Source organism: Corvus cornix, chromosome 1, assembly GCF_000738735.6.
Source record: "Corvus cornix cornix isolate S_Up_H32 chromosome 1, ASM73873v5, whole genome shotgun sequence".
In the NCBI taxonomy this organism is placed as follows: domain Eukaryota; kingdom Metazoa; phylum Chordata; class Aves; order Passeriformes; family Corvidae; genus Corvus; species Corvus cornix.
In genome coordinates, this window is record NC_046332.1 from 57,243,198 (window position 1) to 57,257,634 (window position 14,437).

The window sequence follows — 14,437 nt, forward strand, 5'->3', positions numbered from 1 at the left end:
AGTAAAAAGAAAAAGGTTAGTCCCACACAGCATCTCTTGTACCAGTACAACACCAGAACCAGTGAGCTTAGCTAAAAGACAGAACAAAAACCATTACATCATTGAAAAAGGTAAAAGGACTTCAGTCTGCAGTAGAATCCAGCCTAGGTAATTTAGGTGGCTTATCTTACACCACACTGAGCAAAAATGAAGGAGCATCTCCCAGAATACAATCAGGCACATGGACAAGAAAGCAGTTGGGAATAGTCAGCATGGATTCATTCACCAAGGGGAAGTCATGTTCGACCAACTTCTGATGAAATGACTGGCCTGATAGATGAAGCAACAAAGGTGGATATTGTTCACCTTGCCTATAGTAAGGCTTTCAGCACTATCCCTTAAGATCCTCCTAGAGAAGCTGATGAAGTATAGGCTGGATGAGCAGACTGTGAGGTGCACTGAAAACTGGTTGCATGGCTGGGCCCAGAGGGTGGTGATTAGTGGCACAGAGCATGGCTGAAGGCCAGTAACTAGCAGTGTACTCCATGAGACAATACTGTATCCAGGTCTGTTTAATGATCTGGATGATGTGGCAGAGTGTATCCTCTGTAGGTTTACTGATGATAGAAAACTGGGAAGGAGTGGCTGATACATCCTAGGGTCACACAGCCATCCAAAGGGACTTCAACAGGCTAGAGAAATAAGCTGACTGTAACTCATTAAGTTCAACAAGGAGAAATCCCAAGTCCTGCACCTGGGAAGGAAAAACCCAGGCATCAGTGCACCCTGGGGGCCACCCAGCTGGAAAGGAACTTGGCAGAAAAAGACCTGGGGCGCTGCTACACAATAGATGGAGCATAAGCCAGCTCCATGCCCTTGCAGCAAAGTAGGCCAGTGGCATCCTGGGCTGCAGGTCCAGGGAGTGAACCTGCCCCACTACTCAGCCCTGGTGAGGCCTCTGGAGTGATGTGTCCGGTTCTGGGTTCCTCAGTACAAGAGAGACATGGACATACTGTAGACATTCCAGTGAAGGGACTGGAGTATGTGATATGTGAGGAGAGCCTGAGGGACCTACAACTCTTTAGCCAGGAGAAGGTTCAGAGGGATCTTATATATGTAAATCCCTGAAGGGAAGGTGCAGAGATGACAGAGACAGGTTCTCTCCAGTGGTGCCCAGTGAAAAGTTAGGAGGTAATGGGCACAAACTGAAACACAAGAGGCTCTCTGTGAGTATCAGGAAACAGTGTTTTATAGTGAGGGTCACTGAGCACTGGCACAGGTTGCTCACAGCAGTTGTGAAGTCTCTGTCCTTGGAGATACTGAAAAGCCACCTACACATGGTCCTGGGCAGCCTGGACTAGGTGGCCCTGCTTCAACAAAGGTGGTGGACCAGATGACTTTCAGAGTTCCCTTCCAAACTCCAAATAACTCCATGATTCTGTGAAAACAGAATCTAGGTAAATTAAGTCATCCAGCTACGTGTCCAGCTTTGAACTGCAAAAGTATCCAGCAAAGGTTGCTTTGTCAGAAATCCAGTTTCCCAAATTGACCCATGTATTCAATATCAACCAACTGCTAACAGAACATTATTCCTGCAGAAGTATAACTTTATATAAAGAGACAGTTACAAGAAGCAGGGTAGGAAAGTTCCATGAATTTGGACCGAAGAATTAGAAATTTATTTTAAATCAGCATTTAAATATAACAAAACCAATAAACCGTTCTTGTAAATGTAAACTGGAAACTGCTATATATAGTTCAAGGCCTGCATGTTTCTTTAAAGTCCTTATATAAAGATTTGTTAAGCACGTTACTTCACACTGCTGTGCCCTTAGCTCTGGTCTCACCAGCTCATTACATCTATCAGATGGGATGGCTTCTGTGCTTTAAGGAAAACATGTAGTTATATATTTAATGGCATCAGGTGCAAAGTTACACAAAATAAACCAGTAAAGGACTATTTATTTTTTTGTCTGTAATAACAGATTCTTGTTTAAACATCGTTCAGCCGCCTGAAGCCAGGGATCCTTGTTCACTAGAAACAGGAAATTTTTTGCAAAGTTTACACCAGTTACTTTATTTATGAAATTATTTGGTAAATGGGAACTGCAGTGAGGGGTACTTTCTGAGGTTTATCTAGGTATTTTAACCACTTTTAAAGCACAAAGAGAAAGAAATGTCAGAGAATAGGTTAAGTGTAAAAGTGCAGGAAGAATGAAATCTGGCAATCCTCAGTGCTTATTCTCCACACATCCTAAATGGTTCACCAGTGAAAAAGAGAAATTTTCTGCAATCTGTTTTTGAAAAATTTCTGCTAAGCATGAAATGTGTGGAAAACAAGCTCCAGGAAAATGTAACTAGAATCAAAATGTGCAATATAGTCCAGAATGGTCACATTTTTAAGTATCCCCTTTTTTTCCCTCTTCTGAAAAGTGTTCAACTTCCTTGTAACAGATCAATCTCAAGCAACTTATCTATGGATTTTTAGCATCACAGCTGAAATGCTTTATTGCTTTTTCATAATGAAACTTAAAACTTCAACATCTCCAGACACTCCAGGGAAAAGCAGTCAGTGCATCAAGTCAGATACAGGGAGCTTAAAACTTGGAAGTCGCACCCAAAGAGCTCTCAGCTTCATTACATTTTCTTGTCACTGTCAGAGGATGGGGGTGGGGGGAAATGAGCAAGTGCTAAATGGAGGAAAAAACCCTAAATGCATCACAAGTGCACACTAATTGCTTTTGTCTAATTTTTCTTTTCCTCAGCATATTAATTTGCTATTTCAGTTTTTGTCTTACTTCTAAGCTGCCTGAATATAGGAAAAAGAAAAAAAAATCAACCAAAAAAACCACCAACCTTGAGTGGAAAATTGAACAAAATGGAATTCAAAGCACTTCCCCTCTCTTTCTGTGGTTTGGGTATTGCTCAGGCTGGGAGCATCAAAAAGCCTCCATCACTTAGAGGCTAATCACCATCTGTATGAAACAGCAGATAGTTCACGACCAAGGAAAAACTAAATCCATTCCAAGAGTTAGCTACTTGTGCAAAGCTGAGTCATGCCGGTGAAGCCAGCACAGGAACCTGAGCCATTTCCAGCCATGGTCTACCTCCCGGAGACAAGAGGCCCCAGGACCTTTGCAGATCACTGCAGGACGTGTCAGCCCTGCTCTGCACTGCCAGCAGGGCAAGGGGAATGTCTGGATATGCCATTCCCCCCTGAAACAGCGCCGTGCACTGACCCTTCTGATAACACCAAGGGCAAAATTTAAAATACAATGCCTCTGAGACTGGGATTCAGCTCACAGAGGAAAGTACTTAAAATAGACTTCTGCAAATGTGTTTGAACTCCTAGTATCTTCAGTATATACTGTTAACAACATCAGCACGCAACTGGAATGCACAGGAAATTTCAAAACATACCCAAACCCAGGAGATTCTTGCAGATCTAAAGGATAAAAACCAGAAATGTTCCAAACACAAGCCCATTCCTTTCATGTCCCTGTGGTTTATTAAAGGGAGAAGTCAAGCTAGAGTGTCTCCCTTCAAGGGAACAACAACACAGATTATATATAGACATTTACTCAAAATATATTTTTACAAAGGAAAAAAATTGCAGATAGCTGTGCTCCAGAGTATTCCTACAGAGCAAACCAGAAAGATTAATCTATCCAGGCTACAAACAAGGCAATGTTTGGCTTAGCAATAGCTGAAACCAGGGGAAGTCACCTGAAGTTTGGATCTTTGAAGGTAGTTGCTGACCCCATGATCCTAGGAGACTATCAACACAGGAGTAGCAAGATGATTTTGCCAAACTGAAGTAAGAAAGACAGTGAAAGAAAAGCAGCAGAAAGAACAGAAAATGTTTGTGTAACTTTTAGGTGAGCAGCCCTTTGGCAAAAAACTAAGCCAGACTGAGGCAGAAGAGCATCTGAAAGAGGCTTGAGGCTATCAGCTAAGAAACCATCTCCTGATGTCCGCTCAGATGGAACTGCAGTAAATTGGATTTTGTAAACATGCAAGACAGCAACAGAGAAATACCTCCACTAGCATTCATAAGCTTTCTGCATTTAAATAAAGCTCAAGTCCCTGAACTTTGGACAGATCAAGAGTCAGTAACAAAATTGATGTTAGATTATTTAAATTAAAAAAAAAAAACAAACAAAAAAACCCCACCAAGTTTTAGGATAATTATTCCCAGCTTTAGGAATATCACTCTTTGTCTGTAATATTTGAAAAGACAGAATACTGGAGTGCCCAAACCTGAAGATGAAGGGTTTTAAACTCTTTTGGGAAAAGGCTCTTCTCATTTCTTCCTGATGTGGCTTGAGGGAGGTTAAGCAGTTCTCACATTCCCTGAAATTTTTGTAGTCCCTGAAGAAAAGACTCAACAACAACTCTGAAAAAATCAGAGTGGCAAGAAAGGAAGCAAAATATGTCCAAGTCCAGAGAAATTAAACTGTCTCTGAAACACACTGCAAAACTCTGGCAATGCATTCTGTCTCCCAAGCCCAAAGTGAATATTAAAAGTTAGTTCCCTCAAATCAATTAGAAGCAGATAATCTCCATGATGAGCACAGAGCTGACTGATGTCAGAAGCAGCAGGACTGAAATAAACTGCTAGAAGCAATATGCCTTTCAGGACTGGTTGCAATATTCAACTTGAAATCCTGACACATTGTAAGAATTAGGCTTCCAGTACAACTGGGCCACCTCCCATTAAAAACAGCAGCTGTACAAGAGGATTCAAAGGTGAAAATAATTAGTTTATCCTTTGAGCTGGTTCCACATAAATTATATGCCAATATACTTTACATCCCCAACCAAGACACAGGATATGCAACATTCAGAACTATGGATAGGAAATAAGGTAATCAGAGGTCTGTAAGAAAACAATATAAACTAGAAGAAAACAATATACTTTAACCACGTTTGAAGCACAGTTGCTCCAATAGAATATTTGGCTTCACTAACCTATAAAAAACCTAACCATCTCAAAATAATATGTCCAAGGAAAATCAGCATGTATAAATATTTAGTTTTTTCAAAATCTATCCAAATTTACAGAATATCAATAAAACCACAGACATCTGCATAAAGATTTTTTGTTGTTGTTTAAAAATATATTAAGCTAATCCCCTGTTTTTCAGTCCAAGTGAACTTGTAAGTCTGACCAAAGAAGTGGAAATCAGAGAAAAAACAATTTAATTTTTTGTAACAAAAATATATTCAGGGACTAACTTTAACAAAATGCCATTCATGTTTTCGTTGGGTTTTTTTTAACATAATACTTTAAAAAAATTAACCCATAAAGGGATTAATTAATTAAAGGGATTCATTTGAACAAAATTAAGTACTTCTGTTCAGAAAAGCTAAAACATCAGGCTGATCCATAAAAATGTTTAATGCTGTCATTGAACTGAAAGACCAATTATTTTATTCACCATCATGCAATGAGATGAAAAACTAAGGGATGTATAAAAGTAAGAAGGAATAAGAAGAATTTGTAATATGAAAAAAAGTTTAATAGATAATAAGCAGCTTATTATTCTCCAACAAAATTTTGTGGTGTGATTCCTAAACTGGAAGAGAAGTGTAAAGCAGCAATACAGAAATTTTTGCAGACAGCACAAAATTTTGATTACTTAGTTCCCCCCCTTGATCTCCAAGGCACTTCAAAGTGAGCCAAGCAATGTATTAAGTAGAAAGTACAGTAACTTGAAAAATTTCAGTACTAGTAAAAACAAAGAAATACATACCACAGAAGAATAGGTGAAATACTTATGAATTACAGACAGCTCCAAATTAATAGAAGAAGGATCTTATCAATGTAGGGGACACAAAAATGCACAATATGCCACTGCAGAAAACAGACAAAACATGGGATCCATAAGGAAAGTAAATGAGTGTTAATTTATAAAATAATTCCAAGTGTCTGTGACTTGGGCTTCCCTGAGTGTCAAGCATGTCACTTCACTTACAAGATGATGCTGCAGAATAACAATCAGGACAACAGCAAGAATAGGTAAGAGTACAGAAGAATGTTGACAAAGATTATTTACCTTGGAAAAGAGTCAAATCAAATGGAGGTAATAAAAAATATAAAATAATAAAGCCAGATAGTTTATAAGTTTCTACTGCCTTTGCATCATAACACTAGGTGAGAAAACTTTATTAAAGCCCAGCACTTTAAAAGTTCTCCAAGGAAGTATTTTTTTCGCACAATAAATAATCAAGACTCTGTGGTCTATATGGTCTAAAGCATTGCTAAAACCAATAAATCAGCAAAAATCTATTATGTTAGAAATTTCTGCAAGCATATCCAGAATCCTAGTAATCAGTGTTATTAGCTGGAACATAAAGTCTCCTTTCCAGCCAGTTTCTAATTACTGAAAATCGCAGTAGGCTTTCCAGGATAGCAGATCTGCCTACTGCAGCTTCCTCCCTCTCAAGATGACAACTTTCAGAAGATGCATATTCAACAAAAAGCACTTGATTCAGCACCTGATTCAGAAAGCTGAAAGCAAGTGCCTACATTTTAGGTGCCCGGTATGACAAAGCTCCTATTGTAGCTAAGGGAGAATTAGTTAATAATCAGTGGAGTCTAAACTGAACAGAGCAATTACAGAAATCTGCTTTAAAGACCTATTAATTTTCTTTTAGATACCTACGTTTAGGGGCCTATAAACCCAACACTGAGTCCCACACAGAAGTTAGGAGAAGCTGAATCCGCACCCTGAATATCACATAGTATGTTAACTCCCATATTCCTGGGGGACACCTTCCAGAATGACAGTGAAATTATTTCCTCTGTTACTCTTAAATGCAATTAGATAAAGCCAGCTATATAAAGTACTGCCTGAAAGCCAGTATTTTCCCATAAAATTACTATTTTCCACCATATTTACCATCAAAAAAACCATAATTGATTTAAAAGTTTCAAACAAAAGTTTGGATGGATTAAAATACAGGTGCTATCACATGATGCCTGTGCATTTAACATGAGACTCCAGCATAGGTTTATAGTAACACAGGGAATTTTGTACAACCATGTGGATCAACTACTTTGTACAACCATGTGGATCAACTACAGCATGCTTAACATCTACAGATTTTTTTTGCTCAGCAATTTGCATCAGTTCTTCATCATCAAAAGCAATGCAGAGGTAGAAACTTAGGCCCAAAGTTCACCTAAGATAATTTCCTTTGAAATCACAATCCATAATCACCTTTGTTGCCTTGAGGAACTTCGTTATCTGAAAATGCCTGTTCAAGAATCCTTTTAGTATTTAAAAATCCCATTCCTTATACCTGTTAGAACAAAAGCACACCATCACTGCTCTAAAAGCCCATGCTTGCAAGCCAGAGAACGCTCTTCAGCCTCATTTAGTCTCAAGCCTTGTTTTGAGAACAATAAAGAGGTTTTGCTAAATGCACTCTAGGTGCATCTTCCATCCCTGCAAACCAAAATGCACAAGGAATTACAGCTCTCAGCAGAATTGGTCACTGCCCCATCTGCTTCTGTGCAATAAGGGTGGGAGACTGATTCATCCTGGGAGCCTCCCCAAAGAGGTAACATGCTGAGCAACTACACTCCTCTGGCTGTGCTGAGACAACATAAAACACCCTCTGAGGCAGAAGCAAAATGCTGGGGCAAAACTTGTTCAGCAGAGTACCCAATATCATTATGAGGAGCCAGGCCTCACCCACACCACTGAACTCAGCCCATGGGCTGAGCAAAACCCCCCATGAGTTCCTGATGTGGCTGATGGAGAGGGTGGTACAAATGTCTCACAGGCTGAATTGGCTGCTTGAACCTCTTCTCTCTCTTCCCACAGACTTGGGAGACTGGTACCTAACAAGGCAATAGGAAGAACCTGGCCTTGAGTGTCTTATGTCAAGGCTCTGAAGTCGAGGGACACCTTTCCTTCTAGGTTACCTATTAACCTCTAGGTAAGGATGCTCAGAACTACAAAACACCTATAATGTCTTAAAAGGCAAGCTTGTGCACTAGAAACCAATTGCTAGAAGTGAGTTGATTGTTCATTGAAAGGTAATATCATCAGCAATAAGAAAAAAATGAAACAAATGAGCTGATTTAAGTTTATCAGCTTTGCATTTTAATTAGTAGATATTATGTACCTCAACTTTCCCTTTAACCTTAACTTGTTTGCAGAAAGATAGGAAGAGTAATTCCAGTGAACAAACAGTGGTATTTAGTTACATAAAATATTCTGCAAGCTTGTGCATTACAAATAAACTCAACTTTAAATCTGTGTGTTATGACTAATTTTAGGACTTGAGTTTTATCCAAAAAAAGAGCATGGAAAAACTTGACACACACACCTCTGCCTTCAAACAGACAAACTAGAAAGGGCAAAAGACAGCAAAACAGTAACTTCTACAAGTTGGGGGTGGGAAATTGAGGGGAGAGGGTGGGATTTAAGTGAAATGACAAAACAATTTTTAAACAAAAAATTAAAATAATTTTTTTAATATAAATTTTTAAAGGTGTGTTTTCTGGAAAAATTGTCATTTGTTGTATATTTCATCTGCATCAGTTTGTGTTAAAAACATTATCTACTGGGACAAAGAAACGAGGAGTACAATAACTTGAGAAGGCTAAAGTTAAAGATTATTTTTTGCTTTTTTTAACAAAGAGAATGCTTACAGATCACTTAAAACAAATAAAAATGCTCACCATTTTAAGAGAGGCAGAATTATCTTTTTAAGATGGAAGAAAATAAAAAAGCAAAAAGAAATGTTTCCTTTTATTTATAAGGAGTATTGCTGGAGATCTAACCACCCACTCCACCCCCAGTCCCCGAGTCCAACCCAGTGCAGGCAAGGTCAGAGATGTCTCACTTCACGAAGCTGCGTTGCTGGGAGACTGGGTTAGGCAAACACAAAGAAAGAAGCCAAAAGATTAAGCAAGATGACGACTATTAACATATTTCACAGTCAAATCAGATGACTCTTCAGTCCAGGAGAGCTTTACATCCAAATAATTTTTCAAAATTAATTTGAAGGCTCCTTAGAGAAAACACTGTTTGCCCTAAAGTACTCAGGACATGAAAATAAACAGTGTCTCTGAAGCTGTTAAAGCTGTAGCCAGAGATTTCTTTTTTCACTACTGTCTTCCCCAGAAGTCTTGATACTAGAAGCAAAACATGCTTTTGATGAAGAATGAGATGCTGAATGGGCCTAAAGGATTATAAAGGATACCAAAACACCAAATACTGAATGAGTCCAAAAAAACCCAAATAAAACAAAATACCAGGGAAAAGCCCAAGTATCTTACTTTTCTGAATAAGCAGAACTTCTAGGCAACAGAAAGAACCTTTCCAAAAGACAGGCTGGTACCTTACACAGCCACCACTTCATCTGAGACCTTCCATCAAAGCAGTGTTTTTAATTGTGTTCTTAGTTCATAGAGCAGCTTAGATTGACACAACACGCTGGACTGTCATGGCCAACACAAGCACATCTTTGAACTGCTCTGACTGCTCGTGCAGCTGCCTGGGAAGTACCACAGCAAGCAAGAACTATGAGACTCTCATGAGGCCTGCATTTGACTGCTTTGGAGAGGAAAAAACAAGACTGGTAAAATGGACTAATAATGTTCACCCGTGGAATTAAAAACATCAGGAAAATGAAAAAGCAACATTTTAACAGAGAAAAAAGGGACATGCAGGTTAAGAAAAATGATGCCATTACAGTCAGTGGGACATCTCCAGACCTTCAAAAGGATAACTTCACCCATGGTCTTCTTCATAACTAGTTCATGTTCAAAATTTTTTTCCAGATGTTAAGCATCAGCAGAGGAATTGTGTCAGACATTATCACTTGGTTATAACAGGCAGCTGAACAATAAATGGAAGACCATTTGTGTATGTAAAACACACCTGTGAACTTGCAGGAATGGGGATTTATGAACACGTTTTTTACAGCATTATCAGAGCCAAGGTGCAACTGTAGGGACAGCTTTTCCATGTGACTTGGAAACATATATAGGTATGATTGGCAGTGGAAAAAATAAAATGCATTTCAATATGAGAGGAAATAAAAAATGTTTTGATTAAGAAAATTAAAACAAAAACACAATTACATTTGATTTAATTCAGCATGTCACCTCAGAGAGAAACTACAGCACAAACCCAAGCTGTACTAATAAGTATTAAGAAAGTACTAATACTGAATTTTCTTGTATTTTTAAGGCCTTGTATCATCATCTTTTGAAGCAATTGTCATCTGACATTTCTTCTCACTGAAATAAAATGTTCTATAGCTGATGTGGCATTGTTCTCATATGTTAAACCATTTCCAAAAAAAGACATTTTATTTCCAAACAGAGGAAAATAAGCAATTGAGAGGATTCTTGATTTTCTTAGTAACAGTCTATCCGCAGCTTTCAAAAACAGTATTTAAATTTTTCCATACCGTGAAGCTGTTGTTGACATTTTTTGTGCTTGATTCAGCTACACTGGCATCTGACAGGTCAACTTCATCAAATATTAGAGACTGTGAAGGGAAAAGAACATAGAAGCATTAAATTAAGTATGAGTCCAGTTTCAGGTAGGCTTACAAAATGTGCTTTAATGTCATTGTGTCTATGAAAACAAAAATAAAAATAGAAAATAAAAGTAGTGGAAAAAGTAGAACACACTGATGATGTGATAAAATTTCATAGCTGGCCCCTAAACACAGTTCTACTTGCTATCTAAGTGGTACATGATTATATCTAAATGCCCCATAATTACATTGCTTTAAAATGTCTTTTAAAATAAGGGGTTTTTTTTACACAGATGAAGCTTTAGAGTGTCTACTGTGTAGTATAAATGTGGTGTCAGAGGAGAGAGATTCACACACAGCAAAATGTAAACTAATTATTTAGTTTTAGGATGGAACTCTAAAGTCATGTAGCTATGATATAGTATCCGTATGAGAAGATGTATCTCAGAGACCTGAAGAGATCCCTTCCACTCCTTTGTTTGATGTTCCAACAAGAGAAATACACGTCTACTCTAAATGCTCCAGCCTCTGGCAAAGGATCAGTTAAGTTCTGTTATGCTCATGATGGTTTTGTAGCACAGAAGAACAGCCTAACAAAAATACCTATTTTTTTAGTCCTACCGTGTTTTTCCTCTTCCATGCCACAGGAAGGAGAATCAATGTTGGGGGAGTTTCAGCATGTCTGGATTCAGCATTAGAGTATTGGCACAATTTGCCTACTCATAACACCTTCTTCTCCCATCTTTACCATAGAATCACAGAATGGTTTTAGTTGGAAGGGACCCTAAAGATCATCTAGCTCCAAACCCCCTGCCATGGTCCAAGTTGCTCAGAGCTCCATCCAACCTGGCCTTGAATGTTTCCAGGGGTGGGGTATTCACAGCTTCTCTGAGCAGCCTGTGTCAGTGTCTCACCACCCTCACAGTAAAGAGTATCTTCCTACCTAATATCCAAATCTCTCCTCTTTCAGCTAAAAGTCATTCCCCCTATGTCCTACCACTACATGCCCTTGTAAAAAGCCCCTCTCCAGCTCCCTTGGCCTGTTTTTAGGTACTAGAAGGCTGCCATAAGGTCCCAGATCTCTCAGCCTGTCTTCATAAGAGAGGTGCTCCAGCCGGCTGATCATCTTTGTGCTCCTCCTCTGGACATTCTACAACAGTTCTGTGGCTCCCAAGATGGCAAGGGCACAGACCTTGTTGGGGTGAGACCAACATAGATCCAAAGGTGTGCAAATACCCCATATTCCTCATCTAACATGGTAGGCTCACATTTTCAAAACATCTCAGCATCATATTTGTGATTTGAGGTTGCCCTTCTCAGATCTCTTATTTGCCATGTTTATCCTTTATGTAAACTGCTCACGGTAGCACCAAGTGCAGAGAGGTTTAACAACAGAGGTACTGTAGTGCTGGGCTCCCTGGAGCTATGGTGCTTTCCTTGATTCATTATAGCCACACAACTGTGCACTGTGCAGCTACAGTCTTACAGTCCCAGAGAGATCTCTGTGCCTTTACTAAGAGTTTTGTTGAGAAAACCAAGCTATGGAAGATGATGAAGACCTGAAGCACCTCACCTACGCCTCCCATGAGATGCTACAACCCCACAGGGTAAAGGAAAGTAACACCCACAGCTATGAAACAGCACAGTCTGAGTCAGCCCAACAAGACAAAATGCTCTTGGCCCTGGCCTTGGGGGAGAGGAAGGAAAAACCTTTCAAAGAGAAGACAAGTATTCCTCACTGCCCATCCCCAATTCTCCCACCAAAAAATTCAGTTGAAGGGAAACAGCTTTTTCCCTTATATATCAGTTTTGGCAGAAAATCAGCCTATCTTGATTTCACATAACTATTTCTATGGGCATCAGAGCAGAAGAGTTTTAAGAGAATTTGGTCTTAGGGATAACTTCTAAGCATTATCCAGTTTTTACTGGTTTTGACTGTCTGAGAGCCACAAAAACCTCCACAACTCGTTAAAATGACTTTATTATTTGTCTGAATAGCCAAAAAGGTTAAAATAACTGTGACAAACTTCATCAAAAAAGAGAAATTACTAATCTTCCTTGAAGTTAATTTAACACACTACATCCTATATACAGCAGTTTTTACATAAAACAACCATGAACAAATCATTACATTATTATTACTGAACTTATAAACCTAAACAAAATTGAAGTCACAAGAAAATGGCTTTAGACACTAATAGCATAGAATTACCTTTGAATCCTTAGCATAGTAAAGGGTACGACCTCGAAGTTTGAAATAGCGCTTTTTCCACCTCTGAAAAGAGCTGGTTTGCTTCAGTAGTAATCCTTCTTTTATACTTGTCTGAAAAATATTAAAATACAGAAACCAAGGTAAATACATGTAGAAATAGCTACACACATAGATTAAAGTTTTGCTTTTTAAAATTTATGTTACACCTCATATAACTGTGAATTTAAACTTTTATTTGTTTACATTAAAAAGAGACTAATTCTTTGGACTACCGGATTTTGCATTGCTATTTTTTAAACAATGACAATGTTGGCAAAATGCTAATTTTACATGTAAACTGAAAAGGCAGTCGAGAGACATATAATTATTCTGAAGATACACACAAAATAATTCAATTGTCTGGATAGCTGCAGAGTCACAAACATTAAAGTGAGCAACAACTGATGGTGGCACAACTTAGAAAAAAACAGTAAAACCATCAATAGAAGGTAATTTCCAGTTCCAAAACTGATTATTTTGAGGAGAAAAACAATTTCCATACAGACAGTAATTCAACAAGGTACTTAAATGTCTCTGATTCAGGCACATGAATTTCTTTAAAATAGAGGGAATAATCCAGTATGATGCAAGTCATGCAAGACTTTGAGTCTGTTGATGAGCTGAAGCCTTCAGCATGAAATCAGCTAACCATTAGAGATAATTATTATCTGGAAAGTGTGAGAACAATAATAGATAGGGATATTTTTACCATGCAAATATTTTTAGGCAAAAAATGACTCGCTGATCCAAACCTTTCCCTGCAGACTGAACCCTGTCTATATATAGCCCATTTTTGCAATGAGTAAGAGACAAATTAGTATATTTTAAAGGTGTATGCTGTTTTCACCGCTGTGTGTGGGATTCATTCGATTACAGAAATTCTTCACTTAATCAGACAAAACTACATGAACACAGCATACTAATTTCATGCGTCTCAAAAAAATTTTTCTTCATTTTTGAAGCACACAAGAGAGATGAGAAAAAGCAAGTACTTTTGGATATTATATTCCAAAATTACTCTTTCCAGAATATTTCCAATCTGTAATATAATAACATGATGAGAATCTTATAATACAATTTCTAGACAATGTGATACAAACATCATTTGTAGTTATTCTAGAACTTCTGGAAACATAACCAAGACCTGACCTAAAGTTCATAAACAACTTCTATTATCAGATATGAAATTCTCCTTAACTTTAATGCAAGTAATAAAAACACAGAAAAAGCAGAGAGCACTTTACTGTTCCTACCATTTCCTTGAAATGAGAAACATTGCTGTTATGCCCAGAGATTGCACCCTTCATTTAGATAGTCCTAATGTCACAAATCAAAAATGTGGTCCAACGATCACAAAGCACTTGAATTAATGCTCTCAAAAAAGCGACTCTTTCAGATTGAACCTCGTAGCTGAAAGTTTAGATTTGTCACAGTTTGCTTCACATGCCAGCAACCTGGACCAGTGGATTCAGCCAACCCTCCTGCTCTAGCTGAGGGGTAGCAACTCCCAGTGGAAAGGGTCTGCTCATCATACACCATTTTAAGACAATTTGCAATTTTCTGATCAGACACCTAGATAAGCAAGTTTTCCATGATATAAATAGATTTAATCAGTTAGTAAATACAAGCACTTGTTCAAAGCTGTCTGTTGTAGCCATGCAGCACCTGTGCTTCATATCACTCTCTGAGATTTTGGAA

At 38.3% G+C, this 14,437-nt stretch overlaps 1 protein-coding gene across 2 annotated transcripts in view; it reads right to left on the reverse strand.

Moving 5' to 3' along the window:
* Positions 1-14,437, reverse strand: part of DGKH (diacylglycerol kinase eta) — a 168,890-nt gene that overhangs the window by 66,131 nt on the left and 88,322 nt on the right. For both annotated transcript variants that reach the window (XM_039568131.1, XM_039568122.1), the window contains exons 3-4: positions 12,701-12,811; positions 10,417-10,497 (exon numbers count right to left, since the gene is read on the reverse strand). In XM_039568131.1, coding sequence (XP_039424065.1) covers positions 10,417-10,497; positions 12,701-12,811 — 192 coding nt within the window. The remainder of the gene's footprint in view (positions 1-10,416; positions 10,498-12,700; positions 12,812-14,437) is intronic.